This window comes from Carcharodon carcharias, chromosome 10 (assembly GCF_017639515.1).
Source record: "Carcharodon carcharias isolate sCarCar2 chromosome 10, sCarCar2.pri, whole genome shotgun sequence".
In the NCBI taxonomy this organism is placed as follows: domain Eukaryota; kingdom Metazoa; phylum Chordata; class Chondrichthyes; order Lamniformes; family Lamnidae; genus Carcharodon; species Carcharodon carcharias.
In genome coordinates, this window is record NC_054476.1 from 137891218 (window position 1) to 137912616 (window position 21399).

The 21399-nt window shown below is 41.9% G+C and overlaps 1 protein-coding gene across 5 annotated transcripts in view; it reads right to left on the reverse strand.

Annotated features, from left to right (window-relative positions):
- LOC121283253 (NADPH--cytochrome P450 reductase-like) overlaps positions 1-21399 on the reverse strand; it is a 95713-nt gene that overhangs the window by 20993 nt on the left and 53321 nt on the right. For all 5 annotated transcript variants that reach the window (XM_041197634.1, XM_041197633.1, XM_041197636.1 and 2 more), the window contains 4 exons: positions 17839-17887; positions 15910-16038; positions 9051-9200; positions 4415-4539 (listed from right to left, as the gene is read on the reverse strand). In XM_041197634.1, the coding sequence (XP_041053568.1) occupies positions 4415-4539; positions 9051-9200; positions 15910-16038; positions 17839-17887 (453 nt within the window). The remainder of the gene's footprint in view (positions 1-4414; positions 4540-9050; positions 9201-15909; positions 16039-17838; positions 17888-21399) is intronic.

Below are 21399 nucleotides of genomic sequence, written 5' to 3' on the forward strand. Positions count from 1 at the left end.
GGGATCCACCCGACAATATGAAAAGATTTTCCAGGTATCTCCTATCCACAAAGAGCAAGACAAATGGAATCCAGACGATTACAGCTCCATTAGCCTACTTTCAATCACCAGCAAAGTAATGGAAGGTGTCATCAGCAGTGCTATCAAGTGGCATTTACTCACCAATAACCTGCTCACCAATGCTCAGTTTGTGTTCAGCCAGGGCTACTGCTCTGGACTTCATTACAGACTTGGCACAAAGTGGAATTCAGCTGTATTGTCCAAGAGGTGAAGTGAGAATAGCTACCCTTTGACATTAAGGCAGCATTTGACTGAGTACAGCATCAAGGAAAATTCAAATCAATAGGAATCGAAGGAAAGCTCTCCACTAGAACAAAAAGATGGCTGTGGTTATTGGAGGTCAATCATCTCAGGCACAGGACACCAGAGTAGTGTTGTAGGCCCAACCATCTTCAGTTTCAATGACCCTCCCTCCGTCATAAGGACAGAGGAGAGGATGCTCGCTGATGATTGCAATATTCAGCAACACCTTAGATACTGAAGCACTTCATGCTCACATGCAGCATGACCTGCACAACATTCAGACATCAGTTGGTAAGTGACATTTGTGCCACATTAATGCCAAGCAATGACCATCTCCAACAAGAGAGAATCTAACCATTCCCCATGACATTCAAATGGCACTACCTTTGCTGAATATTGGAGGTTACCATTGAGCAGAAATGGAACTGGGCCAGCCATATAGTTACTGGGGCTATAAGAGCAGCTCAGAAGCTGGGAATTCTGTGGTGAGCAACTCACCTCCTGACTCCCCAAAGCCTGTCTATGAAGCAGGAGAGTGATGAGATATTCTCTACTTGCTTAAATGAACGCAGCTGCAACAGCACTCAAGAAGCTCAACAAAATTCAGGAGAAAGCAGCCTGCTTGATCAGCACCTCAGCCATCACCATAAAACATTCACCCCTCCACCATCAGGCACATTGGCAGCAGTGTGCAACATCTATAAGATGCACTATAGCAACTTGCCAATGTTCCTTCAACAGCACCTTCCAAACCTGAAATTTCTACAAGGGCAGCAGACGCATAGGAACACCATCATCTCCAAGCTCCCCTCCTGACTTGGAACTATATCTCCGTTCCTTCACTGTTGCTGGATCAAAATCCTGGAAATCCCTTCTAAACAGCACTGTAGGGGTGTACCGACACCACATGGACTGCAGCTGTTCAAGGCAGCGTCTCACCACTTGGCAGTAACATCCCGTGAATGTATTGAAAAACCGATCTCAGCATGCAGAAATGAACTACGAAACTACAGTCAGTCCCTGCTCTGACCTATTTACTTCCCTAATTCAGTTTTCCAGCCAAAGTCGACAAGGATATCTTCAAAAATACAATAATTTATAGTTGATAATAGCACACATTTAAAAGCAGAAACATCCATCGAACTACCAACAACTTGGACTTACAACACCACATTTAATGCAATTAAAAACACTCCAAAGTGCTTCACAGTAGCCTCAAAACAAAATCTGACACCAAGCCACAAAACCCAGTCAAAGAGGAAGATTTTAAGGAATACCTTAAAGGAGGAAAGGGAAATAGAGAATCAGAGATTTAGGAGGGATTTCCAACTTAGGTCCTATGCAACTGAACACAGCTACCAATGGTGAACGATTAAAATCGGAGATGCTCAAGAGGATTGGAATAAGAGGAGCATGGATATCTGAGCTGTGGGGCTGAAGATTACGGAAATAGAAAGAGGAGAGGCCATGGGCAAGTTTTAAAATTGAGGCATTGCCTAACTGGGAGCTACTACGTAGGTCAGTGAGCACAGGGGTGATGGGTGAATAGCATTTGCTCTGAGTTGGCACACAAGCAACAAGGTTTTGGATGGCCTCAAGTTTAGAGAGTAGAATGTAGAAGGCTGGTTGGGAGTACAGTGCAATAGTCAAGTCTAAAGCTAACAAAGACATGGATGAGAGTTGCAGCAGTAACGAGCTAAGACGGGGCAGAGTTACGGTGAGAATAGGCAGTCTTAGTGATGGCAAGTAATTCACCTTGGGGTCAAATATGGCACCGAGCTCATGAGCAGTGTGGTTCAGATTCAGACAGTTGCCAGGTGGATGGATGGCTTTGATAGCAGGGAGCAGAGTTTGTGGCAGGGACTGAAGACAATGGCTTCAGTCTTCCTAATATTTCGTAACGGATGTTGGACAGGTGAGTGAATAGCCAATGGAGTAGTCAAGGGAGTTGGTGATGAGGTAGAGCTAGATATTGTCAGCATGCAGCAGAAACTGATACTTTTCCAATGATGTCACCAAGGGGCAGCATATAGATGAGTAATAAATGGAGGTCAAGGAGAGATCCTTGTTTTGTTGGGGGGTGGGGGGGGGTGTTGTGCACCAGTGTCAGAACTGGAAGAGGAATCAGTGCAGGTGATTCTCAGGCTTTGATTTGACAGATAAAAATGGAAAAATGGAACCTGATGAATGCAGTCCCACACAGCTCCATGATGTTGAAAGGCATTGGAAGAGGATGGTGTAATCAACTGTGTCAGAGGCAGCAGAAATGTAGGGAAAACAAGACTTGTATTTATATTCAGTGCCTTGCATGACCACAGGACTCGCCAAGATGGTTTACAGCCAATAGAGTACTTTTGAATTGTAATCACTGTTGTAATGTAGGAAATTCTGCAGTCAATTTGCACACAGAAAGCTCCCACAAACAGCGATGTGATAATGACAAATCATCTGTTCTGATGATGTCAATTGAGGGATAAATATTTGCCAGGATGCCAGGGATAACTCCCCTGCTCTTCTTTGAAATAGCATCATGGGATCTTTGACATCTACTGAGAGGGCAGATGGGGCATCTGTCTAACATCTCATCCAAAAGTAAACACTCCCTTAGTACTGCACCAGAGTGTCAGCCTAGAGAGGAAGAAGAGAAATAGTTTACCTTTTCCACAGTCACATAGGACATCATTTGTGACTTTGATAAGAGCCATTTTGGTATTATGGCACAGGCAGAAGTTTAATTGAAAGGATTCAAACAAGGAATTCCAGAAAGATAGGCACAGATTGGGAAGCAACAACATACTCAAGGATTTTGAAGAGAAAAGGGGAGTTGGAGACAGGGCAGTAGCTTGTGCGGTTGAAGGTATAAAATGCAATCTCGCAAAATCCAAAAGGTCCACTTCACACACATGTAGGAAAATATAATAGATGGTCAATATCTCACTCAGCACAACATACCTTTTCATTTATAGCAGAAACACCATTGTCATTTTGAGAAGCGCATCAAACAAAGCAACTCAGAGCATTATACTTGTAATCCTTTGGCAATCATATCCTGACCTTTGCCGTTAAAAGGATGTCAGTAAAACTATATAGTTGCAGCAGGCTCTGGAGCTCTTTCCAGTGGCTGGTAAAAGATCAACACAAGCTCAGTTGGCGTGAAAAGGGGAATTTTTAATCACTGTCATTATCAAGGACTTTGGCCTTTCTTACCTGAGATGGTAGTGATTTCCATTTTTTTTTAAATAAAATCATTGGAAAGGGAAAGTTGACTTTTTAAAGGTCACTTACCAATTTAGCCAGAAATGGAACAAAATACTCAGCAGGTCTGGTAACATCTGAAGAGAGACAAAAAGTTACTCTAGCAGGTAGATGACAGTTCTGAAAGGTCATCACCCTGAAACGTTAACTTTTTGTCCCTCCACAGATGCTGTAAAACCTGAGTATTTCCAACATATTCTATGTTCATTTCAGATTTCCAGCATCCATAGTATTTTGCTCTTGCATCAGTCAAATGGAACTAGTCATGTGCCAGGAGCAGTGCTTTTTTTTTTGATAGGGAGCAAGTGTCTATATACCTTAAGCCACTGCAGAAGAATACCACCCTCGAGTATATGTGCTTACCATCAATATTAGAGATGCAACTTGTTTGTTCGAAAGAACACTTGGCCACTGTCTCTCAATGTCTCAGTTCTCTCGTTGCTATTTCTGAGGTATAGCATTGAAGCATGGTGCTTCAATTAATTTCAGCAATTAGCCTCTGCTCACTATTTTGCTACTGGTTCACCAAAACTACTGAACCAAGGTGTAACTGTAAAAACATCAGCACCTTAGCCTCAGAAGTGGAAATCCTGAAGCCCAGTCACTGCATGCTTTACATTTTAAACTATAAGACAAGAGTTGCATTTAAAAGAAAAATGAAGATGATTACTTTTTTAACATTTGTAGTAGCATTCAAATACGAGGCTATTACAGCTCTCAATCTGGAATGACACTTTAGCTGGTGGTCTCATTTTCAGCAGGTGTATTTTAAAAGACCCTTAAATCTGCATCACAGCTAGGAAACATTTTCTACCAGTGCCAAATGTACAGAAACTTGACCCATAAATGTACTCACTTGCCATCGTCATCTCCCAAACCAAGTTCGAAGATCCTTTCTGCTCCCAGTTGCTCCAGTCTCTTGTTTACATACTTTCCCATTGCATTAAAATGTTCATAGGTTTTATTTCCAAGCCCAAAGACCTAGAAGCAGAAATAAAATTCTAAATTATATCAGACTTTGCACATCCTTTTTTGTTTTGGGGTGGGGTCAGGTGAAGAGTTTGCACGTTTTGAACCAATGCTCAGAAGAGTTGGCCTTTGCAAACAGACTTTTTATTGTTACTAACCAAAGTATTCAATATGTTTCAGTAATCCTGGGTGACTAGATACTAAGGGCAATATACAGCTGAAAATTCAGACCACAGTAGCTAGTTGGGTAGCCAAGTTCAACTCTCAATCACTGTGTGGAAAGTGTCTTACACCTTTCCTTCCCTCCTGTGGTCCCCAGTTTCAGCAGATTAAATCAATCCACCCTCTCATCAACCTGCCAGCAGAATTGTTGCTTGAGGCATTCCCCATATGCTTTCACTCTTCTGCAAACAGCCCAGTGCCCAGCCAAAGCGGTATAACTCCGTATGCAGGAAAACCCTGCAAAAGTATGACCGCAGCCTGGATATTAATGCCATGGCAAGCGGTTTGGGTTAAAAATTTTACAACGGGGAATACAGTAATTCACTGTGCAAGCTTCGAGGCGAACTTCAATAACATATTTAAATCAGGTTCCAACAGTGCAATCGGGAGCTCGATTCAAATTTAACAATTCGTTTCCATGGGCTCAGGAAAGCTGGAAGTAAAAAAGAGGCAGAGCTGTTTGTTCCACATTATAAATGCTCTCTCTGTCCTGATTTCCAGGGACAATTTCCAAGGGTCCTGGTAGAAACTTTCTGGCTAAAAGCAAAATACTGCAGAAGCTGGAAATCTGAAATAAAAAAAAAGAAAATGCTGGAAAAAACACAGCAGATCTGACAGCATCTATGGAGAGAGAAGCAGAGTTAATGTTTTGAGTCTGTATGACTTTTTAAAATATTCGTTCACAGGATGTGGGCTTTGCGGGCTGGGACAGCATTTATTGCCCAACCCTAGTTGCCCTTAAGGTAGCGGTGAGCTGCCTTCTTGAACCGCTGCAGTCCACATGGTGTAGGTACACCCGCCATTCCGTTAGAAAGGGAGTTCCAGGATTTTGACCCAGTGACAGTGAAGGAACAGCAATATATTTCCAAATCAGGATGGTGACTGACTTGGAGGGGAACCTCCAGGAACCTCCCCTTGTCCTTCTAGATGGTAGTGGTCATGGGTTTGGAAGGTACTGTCAATGGAGCCTTGGTGAATTCCTGCAGTGCACCTTGTAGATGGTACACACCGCTGCTACTGTGTGTCGGTGGTTGAGGGAGTGAATGTTTGTGGATGTGGTGCCAATCAAGCAGGCTGCTTTTTCCTGGACAGTGTCAAGCTTCTTGAGTGTTGTTGGAGCTGCACTCATCCATGCAAGTGGGGAGTATTCTATCACACTCCTGACTTGTGCCTTGTAGGTGGTGCAGAGGCGTCGGGGAGTTAGGGAGCGAGTTACTCGTTGCACGATTCCTAGCCTCTGACCTGCTCTTGTAGCCACAGTATTTATATACTTAGTGCAGTTCAGTTTCTGGTCAATGGTAACCCCCAGGATGTCGATAGTGGGGGATTCAGTGACAGTAATGCCACTGAACATCAAGGAGCGATGGTTAGATCCTCTCTTGTTGAAGATGGTCATTGCCTGACACTTGTGATGCGAAATGTTACTTGCCACTTGTCAGCCCAAGCCTGGATATTGTCCAGATCTTATTGCATTTGGACATGGACTGCTTCTGAGGAGTCACAAATGGTGAACACTGTGCAATCAGCAGCAAATATCCCCACTATGACTTTATGATGGAAGGAAGGTCATTGATGAAGCAACTGAAGATGGCTGGGCTGAGGACACGACAATGAAGAGCTCCTGCAGTGATGTCCTGGAACTGAGATGACTGACCAACAACCACAACCACCTTTGTGCTAGGCGTGACTCCAACCAGTGGAGAGTTTTCACCCTGATTCCCATTGACTCCAATTCTTCTAGGGCTCCTCAATGCCACACTTGATCAAATGCAGCCTTGATGTCAAGGGCAGTCACTCTCATCTCACCTCGGGAGTTCAGCTCTTTTGTCCATGTTTGAACCAAGGCTGTAATGAGGAGCTGAGTGGCCCTGGCGGAATCCAGACTTGGCGTCAGTGAGCAGGTTATTGCTCAGCAAGTGCCGCTTTGCAGCATTGTTGATGACCCTTTCCATCACTTTACTGATGATCAAGAGTATACTGATGGGGTGGTAATTGGTCGGGTTGGATTTATCCTGCTTGTGTGTGTAGGACATACCTCTGCAATTTTCCACATAGCCGGGTAGATGTCAGTGTTGTAACTGTACTGAAACAGCTTGGCTAGGTTGCAGCTAGTTCTGCAGCACAAGTCTTTAGTACTATTGCCAGAATATCGTCAAGACACATAGCCTTTGCAGTATCCAGTGCCTTCAGCCGTTTCTTAATATCACGTGGAGTGAATCGAATTGGCTGAGAACTGGCATCTGTGATGCTGGGGACCTCCAGAAGAGGCCGAGATGGATTATCCACTTGGTACTTCTGAAGATTGTTGCAAATGCTTCAGATATATCTTTTGCATGTGATGGTAATGGGCAGTGAAGTCCCACATTCTGCATCCTTGCCACCCACAGTGCTTCCTCAGACTGGTGTTCAACATGAAGAAGCACTGATTCATCAGCTGAGGGAGGGCTGTATGTGGTAATCAGCAGGAGGTTTCTTTGCTCATGTATGACCTGGTGCCATGAGACTTGATGTTGAGGACTCCCAAGGCAACTCCCTCCCAACTGTATATCACTGTGCCGCCACCTCTGCTGGGTCTGTCCTGCTGTTGGGACCACCAGGGGTGGTGATGGTGGAGTCTGGGACATTATCTGTAAGATATGATTCCATGACAATGATTCTTGTCAGGCTGTTGCTTGACTGTCTGTGAGACAGCTCTCTTAATTTGGGCACTAACCCCCAGATGTTAGTAAGGAGGACTTTGCAGGGCCGACAGTGCCGAGATTGGCGGTATCGTTTCCGGTGCCTAGGTGGTCCCATCTGGTTTTATTCCTTTTTTGTGACTTTGTAGTAGTTTGATACAACTGAGTGGCTTGCCAGGCCATTTTAGAGGGCATTTAAGAACCACATTGTTGTGGGTCTGGAGTCACATGTAGGCCAGATCAGATAAGGACAACCCCCCCTAAAGAGAATGAGTGGGTTTTCACAACAATTGACAATGGTTTCATGGTCATCATTTGACTTTGAATTCCTGATTTTTATTGAATTCAAATTTGACAAAGATGCCATGGGCACAGGACAAAGGGGGTGTTAACGGTAGTGTTAAAGACTAAATGGAGATGCTGATAGTGGCATAAAGGTAAGATAGCAGAACAAGGGTCAGCATTCAAAGCAAAACATAAGAACAATGACAGATAAGTGTGTGCGCGCGCATGCACACATGTGGCGTGGCGTTGGGGGAAAAAAAGGAATAATTGGATTAAAAAAAGGGGTAAAGATGGAGGAGAGCTCATGGTCTGAAGTTGTTGAACTCAATGTTAATTTCAGAAGGCTGTAAAGTGCCCAATCAGAAGATGAGGTGCTGTTCCTCTAGTTTGTGTTTGGCTTCACTGGAATATTGCAACAGGGAAAGGACTGACGTGGGCATGAGGGCAAGATGGTGAGTTGAAATGGCAAGCGACAGGAAGGTCACTCAGTCTGCGCTTAGTCGCCCCAATGTAGAGGAAAAACCTTCTGGCACTAGTTTTCCTACCCGGCAACAGGCAGCTGGTGGGCAGGTAAAGGAACAAAAATATAAGGTTCTACTTGACAGGAACTTCAAGCCCCCAGCCTTGCTGGGTTTTGCCCACATAATGCTGCTTCCTCCTCACCCCTCCACAAATACTGGGGCTTGGGACTCTACTGCAGCAGTTCTCACCTAGGGAAGCGTCAACGGAACATAGGAATTGCTACAAGGAAAAAGACCAAAGTCCACCTGGTTCATCTTTTATCACCCAGGCAGCTGTGCAGTGCCAATGATAGCCAGCAACTCTTGCTGGTGGTTATTCATAGCAATGAAACTTCACAACAGACTCAGACATGGTATGAGGAAAGCCCCACAAGTGGAGAGCTTTGGGAACCTGAGGTCCTAAATCACCTGTTTCCCCACTGCGCCCCTGCCACCCCAAGCATGCAACACCTGCCACTTGTCATGGCTGATAATTCCAATTGTATTCCAAGCTGCTTTTATGAAGTCCAATTCTTAGGAATTACACCCTATTGAAATCTCAAGAAACTAAAACATTACTACTTGGTTTGTGATGCAGTATTTTGTATTTTTTTTTCCTACACTTGCAATAAACATTTTAAAAGATTATTTTTTATTAATAGGAAATACCAGGTCTCATATCAAAATAAATCACATCCTGATGAGAACATACCACAAGCCACATTCCATTACACAAAATCCCCAATCTCCTGAAGGTTCCTTTGAAATTATCTCCATAGATTAGGTTATACAATCCTTTTAAAGCCAGAAATCCCTGTATATTTTCCATAATACTTACTGCATATTTCACGCCAGACAGATCTAGATTAGTCTCTTGCATCCAGTCATAGAAGTCCTGTGCATTGTCAGTGGGATCGCCTTCTCCATATGTAGCCATGCAGAATATTGCCAGTGAGTTTTCTAATTCTGTAAGTCGGTTTAACTCAGACTGAAAGGGATAGAAAATTTACACCAAACTCGGGCGAAGGTAAAATACAATAATTGGAATTGTACCTCATCACATCCTCAGGCCATTGTCAATATTTAACAAGCAATGGATTACTTTTGAAGTTTAATCATTGTTGCCAGGTAGTTAAGCATTGCAACCAATTTACATAAATTGATGCCCCAAATGCAGTAAATAAATACATGATCAGATATTGGTTTTGGAATATCACTGAAAAGAGAAGCATGTTACCAAAGCTTATTGCCTTGCATTCATCCGGACAAACACAAGAATTCCAAATTTCAAATGACCACAACAATTTATACTTCAGGAGGGTGCTGATTGGTTGGCAGTCTACTATGAGTTGGCTGAGGAGTTGCCATGGAGAAAGCAACAGGGAACTATAAGTTCCCATTCAAAAAAAGGTGCAAGACTTGAACATATTTCTTTTGTTTGCAGACAAAGGGTCCCTGCATATAAATGTATGTCGCTTTTAGCGAGGTTGAATGAGCTACGTTATGAGCTTGACTGAGTATCACACCGGCACTACAATTAATACACACTGTTGCTCAGTGATGGCAGCATCCAATCAGTGGAAAATACTACTTGTCGTGGCCACCACTTTCGGACCTGAAAAGTGCGCAATCTACCCCAAATTGTCTTAGAAATACAAAGTATCTCAAAAATTTGAGCAACAGATTAAGCAAGTCTTTTCATGCTGCTATTATGTAGTGGCTACAGCTAACAGGATAACGCCAACAGTCTAAAAAGACATTTCTGCCTGCCAACTGAGCAAGGTCATATATGGATTTCAATGCTACGATCTGCTTCCAGGGTCACAAAGCTTCTGAAAGTCACTAAGCTTTGGCCTCAAAAGGAGGTTGAGTACAAGGAGCTCCTTTTTTGGGACACAGCAGACAAGTCTTACTTCAAGGTGACTCATTATTGTGTTTTGTCAAAACACCATTTTTACTGCATACTGGTGTGACAATTGTAAATATTTGGACATTTGTTCTTTGTGCATCAGCTGCTTGCAAAATTCCCCATTTAACTTTACTACCCATCAATGCCTCCTATTTGGACTGTACGCAGACACTGTCTGGCCAGGTATGAACAAAAAGTAAAAGATTTTTTTAAAGCACAACATAATAAAAATATTATGATGCTGAAAATACAAATTTCAACCAGCATTCGAAAGACAGATTAATGTGTTGGGCGCATTTATTTATCAGAATTTACCAATTTTTTTTATTTCCAGCTAAAGTAGTAAAGGATGCAACATTGCTCCATTGTGTGAACCCTCACCTTCATAATACCTACCTGTATTGCATAGATCTTTTGTATGATGGGAAAGCATTAGAACCATACACATACTACAGTTTCAAATACTAAACCATGATTCTTTGAGTATCACTGCAGAGGACAAGCTGCACCATACACATTTGTGACTGTGATATTGTTATAGCTAAGACCAGATTTTTGCACATAGTGGGTTTATACATATGTACTTCATGTATCACTGGTCATTCCCATCCCATTCATACATCAGCTTAATATCTCGAGCACAGGTCTTTTGTCTGGTTGCACTCTTTTAGAAGGATCTATGTTTGAGCCTTGACTCTTTGCAACCTACGTCAATGACTTAATGAGGGGATCAATATCCAAGTTTGCTGACAATACAAGGTTAGGTGGGAAAGTAAGCAATGATGAGGATATAAAAAGGTTGCAAGGGGGTATAAACAGGTTAAATCAGTGGACAAAAGCAGGTCAAATGAAATATGTGGAGAAATGTGAAGCCATTCACTTTGATGGGAAAAATAGAAAAGTAGAGCAATTTTTTAAATGAGAGAAATGTTGGTATTGGGAAGGACCATTCACAGAGCGCCAACATGAAGGCACAGCAAGCAATTCATAAACAAATGGTATGTTAGCCTTTATTATAAAGGAATTAGTATATAAGTCTTACTACAATTATAACAACCTTGGTGAACGTAAGAAATCAGAGGAGTTGGCCAATCACTAAGATCTTGCAGGTCTTCCACATAGAGTCACCGTCCTACACTTCTCTAAACCCTCCAATTCCCTTGGTATTCGAAAATCTTCCTCCGCCTTGAATATCCTAAATGACTGAGTATCTATGATGCTCTGGGGTAGAAAATTCCAAAGATTCAACTCTTTGAAATTTATCATCTCAGTCCTAAATTGCACACCCCTTATCCTGAGATTGAGACGTCTATTTCTAGACTCCCCAGCAAAGGAAAATATCCTCAGGGTATCTACCCTTCAGGGCTTTAAGCTTCAATGATGTCACCTTGCATTCTAAACTATGGGAAATATAGGGCTAATCTACTCAATTTCATCTCACACTAGCAGCTTGAGATGGATGCTCACCTCAAATTTTTTGTTTCTTTTGGAGGTATTGGCAGGGGTAGAGACTTCTTGTTACTGAACCCAATAGCATGAATGAGGGAATTTGTAGTTCAGTCCAGATGGTTGTGATGTTGTCCATTTCCCACTCCTGTAGATTCCAGTGAACTGGGATTTGGGGCACTGGCAAAACAATTGGCAATTTTATCACTTGGTCTTCTGCTTGGCTACATTAAGGCGAACGTTAAAAACCTTGTTGAGATTTGTTTCTCTGTTCACCAGTTCCAGCTGGTAAAATTTCTTGTTGTCCATTATATTTTTTCATGAGCTCACCCCTTTCTGTAATTATCTTTTAACTCTGATCAGCTGTACATCCTCTGCTCTTGACACTCTGCTATTTTATTTTGCTTGAGTTTCTTCAAATAAGAATTCCAAAGTAGAAATTTAATCCTTCAAGAGTTCCTGAGACTTGAGACCACACCTGGAATACCTGTGTAGAGGTTTGGTCTCCTTTCCTAAGGAAGGATATCGCTGCCCTAGGGGGAGTGCAACGCTTCACTGGATTGATTCCTGGGATGAGGGGATTGTCCCTCAGAGTTAGGCTAGGCTTACACCCCCTTGAGCTTGGAAGAAAGAGATGTGATCTAGTTGAAACATAAAATTCTTAAGGGACTAAGCAAGGCAGGTGCTGAGAAAGTGTTGCCCTTGGCTGGGGAGTCTAGAACGTGACGGGGGGCAAGTGTAGTCAGCCATATAGGGCTGAGATCAGGAGTAATTTCTTCACTCAAAGGGGTTGTGAATCTTTAGAATTCTCTACCCAGAGAGCTGTGGATACCTAGAGTATAATAAAGACTGAGACTGATAGATTTTTGGGTATTATGGAAATCAAGGGGTATGAGATGCCAAGAAGGTGGTGTTGAGATAGAAGATCAGCCATAATATTAAATACAGGGTAAGCTCAAGGGGTCAAATGGGTTTCTTGTGCTTCTATTTTTTAAAAGTAGAAACTAAAAAATTTGCAATTCTATGCATCAATATCTTTATTCAGTGATGATGCCATGCAACACAGACTAAGAATGTGCAGTTTTATCCCTGCTCTATAGAGTGAGAGGTATCAGCTAATGCAGTGGTAGGGGAACAGCAACAGGTTTCAGACTGGTAGCAGTGATCACAGCTGGATATGCTCAAATCAGAGGTGAAATCCCCATAGCTGAACAACCTGACAACATAGTTAAGCCTCATAGATGCATAATGGCTACCTGGACAAGGAACCAGACAGTGACAGGTACCTGCTGAATCCAACCCAAAATATTCTTCATACAAGAGGACGAAAAGCAAAGGAAAAACATTTCTGCTTTTAGGTGAATTTCTCTGATCAAACAGGGTGATAATCAGCCTTTATTATGTTGAGGCCCATTCCTCAGTTAAAATGGCAGCTGTATTCACGAATTGGAGAGCAGATTAATTGGTTCAGGTTTCACACCACGCACTCCCAGCTGGTAGAAGTGTTGAACTGAGTTGCAGAAGATGGGGGTTTATTAAGTAAATCATGCACCTACCAAAAACAGCTGATAATGGCCTGGTAGGAAATCAGCCCCTTCCTCTTTAAACACAAGGTTACTGGAAAACAAAGCTAAATTGCAGAACGGGGACAATTTATTAATAAAAACATTTTAGATATATCTACAGTACAGCAACGGCCTGGTGCCCTGTTGGCCTTACCTCAGTCTGCCAAATGAACTTAATTTTTAAATTGCTAATTTGTTGCATTTAAAAATGTGTTAAATATTGTTTAAGTGTTACATTCTGTGAATAACTTCTATTTCATGAATCATTTTCTTTTTTAATAACAACTGATGATGCAAATTGTTAAGTGAACATACATAGGAGCAGAAGCAGGCCATTCGGCCTCTCGAGCCTGCTCTGCCATTCAATAAGATTATATTGATCTGTTTGTGTTTCAAGTTTTACATTCCCATCTACCACTGATACCTTCGATTCCCTTGCCCAGCAAGAATCTATCTACCTCAGCCTTAGAAATATTCAGTGACCTTGCTTCCACTGGCAGAGTTCCAAAGTTGCACAACCCTCAAAAATTTCTCCTCATCTCTGTCCTATAAGGGTGACCCCTAATTTTAAAAGTGCCCCCTAGTTCTAGACTCACCCACAAAAGGAAACATCCTTTCCACATTCACCTTGTCAAGACCATTCAGGATCTTGTATACTTCAATCAAGTCAACCCTCACTCTCCTAATCTCCAAGCCCAGCCTGTCCAACCTATCCACATAAGATAACCGGCTCACTCCAGGTATCAACCTAGTAAACCTCCTCTGAACTGTCTCCAACACATTTACATCCGTCCTTAAATAAGGAGACCAAAACTGTACACAGTATTCGAGATGCAATCTCACCAATGCCCTATATAACTAAAGCGTAACACCCTTGCTTTTACGTTCAATTCCTCTTGTAACAAAGGATAGCATTCCATTAGCCTTCTTTGTTACGTGCTGTACCTGCATACTAACTTTTTGTGACTCATGCACGAGAACACCTCCATCCTTCTACACCTCAGAATTTTGCAGTCGCTTTCTAATTAAGTAATACTGCTTTTTTATTCTTCCTGCCAAAAAGTGAACAACTTCACATTTTCTTATGCTATACTTCATCTGCCAAAATTTGCCCACTCACAACCTATTTATATCCGTCTGCAAACTCCTTGTGTCTTCTTCACAATAAATACTTTCCTACCTATCCTTCTGTCATCTGCAATTTAGCTACCATGCCTTCGCTCCATCATCTAAGTCATTGATATAAATCGTAAAAAGTTGAGGCCCCAGCACAGATCCCTACACTAGTCACATCCTGCCAATCAGACAAAGAACCATTTATGCATACTCTTATCTGCTAGCCAGCCAATTTTCTATTCAGGCTAATATGTTGCCCCCTACACCATGAGCTTTTATTTTCCGCAATAACCTTTGATGTAACAGCTTATCAAATGCCTTCTGGAAATCCAAGTACAGTATGTCTACAGGCTCCCTTTTACCCACAGCACATGTTACTCCTTCAAAGAACTCTAATAAATTGATCAAACATGATTCCCCTTTCACAAAACCATGCTGACTCTTCCCAATTACCTTGAGTTTTTCTAAGTGCCCTACTACAACCTGTTTAATGGTCGATCCTAATACTTTCTCATGCCAGATGTCAGGCTAACCGTCCCATAATTTCCTATTTTCTGCCTCCATCCCTTCTTGAATAGAGGAGTTATATTTGCTACTTTCCAGTCTGATGGAACCTTTCCAGAATCTAGCAAATTTTAGAAAATTAACACCAGCACATCTACTACCTCATTAGCCACCTCTTTTAAGACTCTAGAACGAAGACCATCTGGATCCTTGTCAGCCCGCAACTCCACCAGTTTGCTCAGTACTGCTTCCCTAGTAATTGCAATTTCACCAAGTTCCTCTCTCCCCTCCACTTCCCGATTTAGTTATTAGAATGTTTTTTGTATCTTCTATAGTGAAGACAAGCAAAATATTTGTTCATTTCGTCCTCCATTTCCTTATTATCTATTATCTCCCCATTCTCACTCTCCAGAGGATCAACATTCACTTTACGTATTCTTTTCCTGTTTAAATACCTGTAGAAACTCTAGCTATGCGTTTTTACATTTCTAGCTAGCTACTCTAATTTTTTTTCCACTGATTAACCTTAGTCATTCTCTGCTGTTGTTTATATTATGACCAATTATCTGACCTGCCATTCACCTATGTGCAGTTATATGCTTTTTCCTTACGTTTGATGCTTTCTTTAGTTAACCACGGACAATTAACTTTAAAATTTTTCTTTATAGTAGGAACATACTTATACTGAGTATTATGAAATACCCCCTTAAATGTCCGTCACTACTTCTCTATTGATCTATCCCCTAGCCTTGTATCCCACTTAGCTTCTGCTAGCTCAGCTTTCATGCCCACATAGTTGCCCTTGCTTTTATTGCTAATTTATTCCATTTAATAAATGAAGTATTCAAGAATCCTAATTAAATCTACTGGATAATTAACTCTTTTTTGAAAGGGGTGGATCTGTGTCTTTTGTGCGGATCTCCTGAGTGAAGGGGAGGACAGAGAAAGAGCTAGAGACACAAAAGTGTAATTATGGAGTAAAGGGTGTAGACAGAACAGGAGACATCTAGAGTCATTGTTAGAAGAGAGACAGAACTTCTTAAAAACTTATGCAATGCCATTGGAAATTACCATTTATGTTTTATACATATACATCCATTATCAGCTTTGGTTCAGTTCTCCTAAGTTCTTTATGGTCATCAAAACGTGGTACCAACCATATCGTATTCCTCTGGATCGGTAGCCATTCCTCGCATTCCGTACCGCTGAGCATCTTTTGAGAGCCTATTGGCAAACTCTTCCGCTGTTCCTGTTTGAGAGCCGTAAAACACAACTATGTTTTTTCCCTGTAAGGAGGAATGTAAAAATAAGCACAAAACAACACTTCAGAATGTCTGAAATTAGTGCATGGCATTCTAAGCAATTAGCATAACATGGACACATGGGGTGTGACCTTTTTCAATCTGGAGTATCAGATACGATCAGGAACTAGAAGCACTATCTCAAACTTTTGAAGTAGAATAGTACAGGCTGTAGTAGAAAAGGATTAAAATACACAGATTTTTGATGAGAACAGGACTGAGCTCAACTGATGTTCTATAATTGAACAGCTTGCTGACATTACCTGTCAAGGTATTCATGGAACAGTTAGTCATTTCCTCAAGGGACTGGAGGATGCATATGGAACCTTAACTCAGTAAGAGCTAGTTGCTTAAGGACAAGGGAGAATACTGGAAGGGAAAAATAAAAGGACTAATGAAGGGAAAGTAGTGGTTTGGATGCAAAATTAGCTCAGAGACAGGAAGCAAAGGGTGGTGACAGATGAATGGTTTTCAGAATGGGAGGTAGTTTGCAGTGGTGTTCTCCAAGAGTCAGTTTTGGGTTCAGTGCTCTCTTCACTTTTTTAGAAACAACTGAGCCCAGATGTTACGAAACTCAAGGACAGTTGTAGGCTTCAGGGTGACAGATGGTGAAAATGGGTAGAAGCATGGAAAATTGAATTCAATGCAGAGAATTTGAAATTATACATTTTAGGTGCACTAATATGGAAAGACAGTATACTATAGGTATCACGATTTTGAGAAGTGTAAATGAGCAAAGACCTTGGTGTCCATTTATACGAATCCTCGTGCATATACCTGAAAGTCGGCCATGGTTTGGGGAGGGGGGGGGGGTGCAAGTTGATAAGATGGTTAAATAAAGCAGAGTTACTTTGTTTATAAATATAATACAAAAAGGTAAGTGATCATGTTGGAACTTTATAAATCACTGGTTATGCTAGAACTGGAGTATTGTGGACAATTCTGGGCATCACACTTCAGGAAAAGGTGTAAAAGCCTAAGAAAGGATACAGAGAAGATTTACCTCTGTTACCAGGGATGAGGGACTTCAGTTCTGAGGAGGGATTGCAAAAGTTAGGACTGTTCTTCTTGGCACAGAGAACATTAATAGATGACATGATAGAGGTTTGCAAGGTGATGAAATCTTTTGATAGAGTAGGTAGAGAAAAATTACTTCCTTTTATGAACGACTCAATAACTGGAGATTATAGATTCAAAATCATTGTCAAAAGATCTAGAGGAAAGCTCAGAATAATTTCACCCCCCATTCAAAGTTGTCAGGATCTGGAACCGTTCTACTGAAAAAGGTAATGAAAGCAGATTTTGCCCTTTTTTTTTAAAAAAAAAGGAAACTGGACAAGTACTCGAGGATGAGAAACTTATGGGATTACAGACAGACAAAAAAGCAGGGAGGAGAGACGATGTCTGACAGGTCTTTCAAAGAGCCTACTCAGGCATGGTGGGCTGAATGGTCTCCTTTTGTGCTGTAAGTTTCTATGATTCTACAATTCTAAGCCCTAGAGGAGGTGCAGAGAAGGACAAGGACCAATCCAAAGTATCACAGGAGTCATGCAGAGAGATAAAAGACATTGGCTTTTTCAGCTTGGCAGGGGTTCTTACGTAGTTATACAAGACAGTAAAACTGTATATCCAGGACATAGCCAAATTTAAACCTAACAGTAGGGCACGTTGAAACTAGTGAAAGGTAACTGGGGAGGATAACATTTTTGGAGGGAATTGATTCTCTCTCATCACTATGTGATTATGTCCACGCCATAGAATATCATAAGTGAAAATTGTACTTACTGTTTTTTTCATTTTTTCAATGAAACTGGTTTCTCGTATTGTTGGTACCCTGCAAACACAAGACAAATCAATTACTGAGACAAGATTATTGAGGTTTATTTAGAGTTGTTCTGCAAGATCTGGTCCATAAATTTCATGTTGCTGCACATCTTAAATGAAAACAGCCCTGTGATATGGTAAATTACCTTTCACCCAATGAGCAGGCACTATGGTTACCCAGTACAGTCATACCCAATGCATTATAGGAAGAGTGACATGCACCAGAAAAAAACTTACCTTGCGCCAATATGCTTCTTCCATAATACACTAAATTCATATCACAGAAGTTTTCACTTCAGAGTTAAGCCATTTGGCCATTGTGTGCGTGCCAATTTTTTGCTGGACCAGCCCAGAGCTCATCCTACTGCTTTGCTCTAAAGGCAGCATCCTCTAACTACCAGTGCGTTATCAAGTGTGTCCCTCAAAATACTTTCGCAATGGACTGGGATTGAAACTAGTACAGGGTGATGGGTTGAAAGACTGCTGCCCGTAAATGGTGGTGTGGGGGGGGGGGGGGGGGGGGGGGGGGTGGGTGGTGGTAATGAGTTGAGCAGTCTGAATCCAGTTTTTCAATGTGCATAATCTAATAATCCTATGCTGTTTGGAGGCTTCTCAGTGAAGTTAGCAGATGAATAAAACCTAGAAAAACAGTAGGCAACACAGCAAATCCAACATATGGAGTAAAATATAACTACACGAAACCACAAAAATACTTTCAACCAAAATCACCATATCCCTTCAAAAAGCCTGCTTGAGCAACCAGTTCCTGAACTCTCATGTCCATTTTATACAGATGAGGTGTCACTGTGCACCGAGTCTAGCCCAGAATCAAAACATTTGGTGCTTGAACTTCAGTTTAATATTAATACCAAAATTGCCCTTGCCAGCTGATGGCATAGCCAGCAACAAAAGCATCTTTCTTTTCAGTCACCACCTGCAAAGGAGCCACGGCACTGCTGGGGCCCCAGAAAAGGGTAACTAACATTCTCCACTATGATGACCACAAAAACACCTACATGCACACAGGCACAGCCAGTGCTCTTTCCAAACACACAGCTAAAAAACATGGGAAAATTAAACTGCTAAATATTTTCCACAGTTCATGTGAAGATAATACAGAAAATCACATCCTGCTTTATTGAAATCCTGCAGATAACAATTTAAAAATTTTGTACAGGTATAACAATTTCATCACTTACTTACTAGGGTATTAATTATGTATGTACTGATTTTTATAAGTTTAATGGCTCCAAAGTGGCTACCTTTCCAAAAAACTGAAATTATTACTCCAACAGTAGGATGATTGAGTAAAATGCAACACTAAATACACCAAAAACATATCAAACCACAATATTGAGAAGCTTATTAAAGTGACGTGAACAAAGCCTATCACAATGCTGAATGGGTTACTTTTAGTTGCTATACTGAAACTCTTATATTTTAGGTTTGACAGAGTCTGAGCGCTGCACTACTGACACCGATCTGTCAACAGGGAGAGGGTACTTTATATTGCAACCTTGGTTTGATGTAATGAGCTGACTGTATAATAACTGCAAGAAACCCCGTTTTCTCATTGAACACAATAAATACTGTGCCACAATCAAACGGAGAAAGTTCCACTGGTTTAGGGTATTCACTAACTTTCCCTTATGCCACAAGAACATAGATTCAAGAAAAAGTGCAAGAGTGATGTCTCATTAACAGCACTCCATCTATCCTCGTTACCCACTCTTTTCTCCTTCCCCAAAATTATAACACTGGGAAAGTGTAGCAAGCACTTCAGAAACCTGAAGTTGGAGCCAGACATGTGGCTTAATGGAGCAGTCAACCAGACAGGAAGAACACTGGTGGAGAAGAAGGGAAAACTCATATTAAGTGGATACAGCAGTTGATGAATTGGTTATAGGAGAGAGTTACAGATAAAGATACTTGTAGACAGAGGAGATGCAGAATGAAAATCTATCATGTAACTCAGGTAGCCAATTAGGGGTAAACGTCTGGGATTAGAGGGAAGGTAGTTACACGAACCAAGCTTGGAGGGAGTTACAGAGCACGATTAGGCTAATTAGAAGCAAGTATAAGTAATAAAACAAATATAGCCAGATTAAGCAAGCCAGATGTGACTTAAAAAGCAAGGTAGGCAAGTGTTATACAGGTGTGCGCAACATGTTTTTTATTCATTCACGGGATGTGGCTTCGTTGGCTGGGCCAGCATTTATTTCCCATCCCTAGTTGCCCTTTAGAAGGTGGTGGTGAGCTGCCTTCTTGAACTGCTGCAGTCCATGTAATATATGTACATCCATAGTAGTGTTAGGAAGGGAGTTCCAGGATTTTGCCACAGCAACAGTGAAGGTTTGGCGATATACTTCCAAGTCAGGATGGCAAGTGGCTTGGAGGGGAACTTACAGGTGGTGGTGTTCCCAACTATCTGCTGCCCCTGTCCTTCTAGATGGTAGTGGTCATGGGTTTGGAAGGCTCTGTCTAAGGAGGTTTGAATGAATTCCTGCAGTGTATCTTGTAGGTGGTACACTGCTGCTACTGTGCGCCAGTGGTGGAGGGAGTGAATGTTTGTGGATGTGGTGCCAATCAAAGGGCTGCTTTGTCCTGAATAGTGTCAAGCTTCTTGAGTGTTGTGGGAGCTGCACTCATCCAGGCCAGTGGGGAGTATTCCATCACACTCCTGACTTGTGCCTTGTAGTTACTGGACAGGCTTTGGGGAGTTAGGTGATGAGTTACTTGTCGCAAGGTTCCTAGCCTCCGACCTGCTCTTGTAGCCACAGTATTTGTATGGTTAGTCCAGTTCAGTTTTTGGTCAATGGTAACCCCCAGGATGCTGATAATGAGGGATTCAGTGATGGTAATGCCATTGAATGTCAAGGCGCGATGGTTAGATTCTCTTGTTGGAGATAGTCATTGCCTGGCACTTGTGTGGCACAAAGTTATTTGCCACTTGTCAGCCCAAGCCTGGATATTGTCCAGATCTTGCTACATTTGGACATGGACTGTTTCAGTATCTGAGCAGTCGTGAATGGTGCTGAACATTGTGCAACCATCAGCAAACATCCCCACTTCTGACCTTATGATAGAAGGAAGGTCATTGATGAAGCAGCTGAAGATGTTGGCCCTGAGGAACTCCTGCAGTGATGTCCTAGAACTGAGATGATTGACCTCCAACAACAATTATCTTCCTTTGTGCTAGGTATGACTCCAGCCAGCAGATAGTTTCCCCCAATTCCCATTGACTCCAGTTTTGCTAGGGTTCCTTGATGTCACACTTGGTCAAATATGGCCTTGGTGTCAAGGACAGTCACACTCATCTCACTGCTGGAATTCAGCTCTTTTGTCCATGCTTGAACCAAGGCTGTAATGATGTCAGAAGCTGAGAGACCCTGCCAGAACCCAAACTCAGCATCAGCAAGCAGGTTATTGCTAAGCAAGTGCCGCTTGATAGCGCTGTTGATGACTCCTTCCAACACTTTACTGATGATCAAGAAGTGACTGATTGGCCAGGTTGCGTTTGTC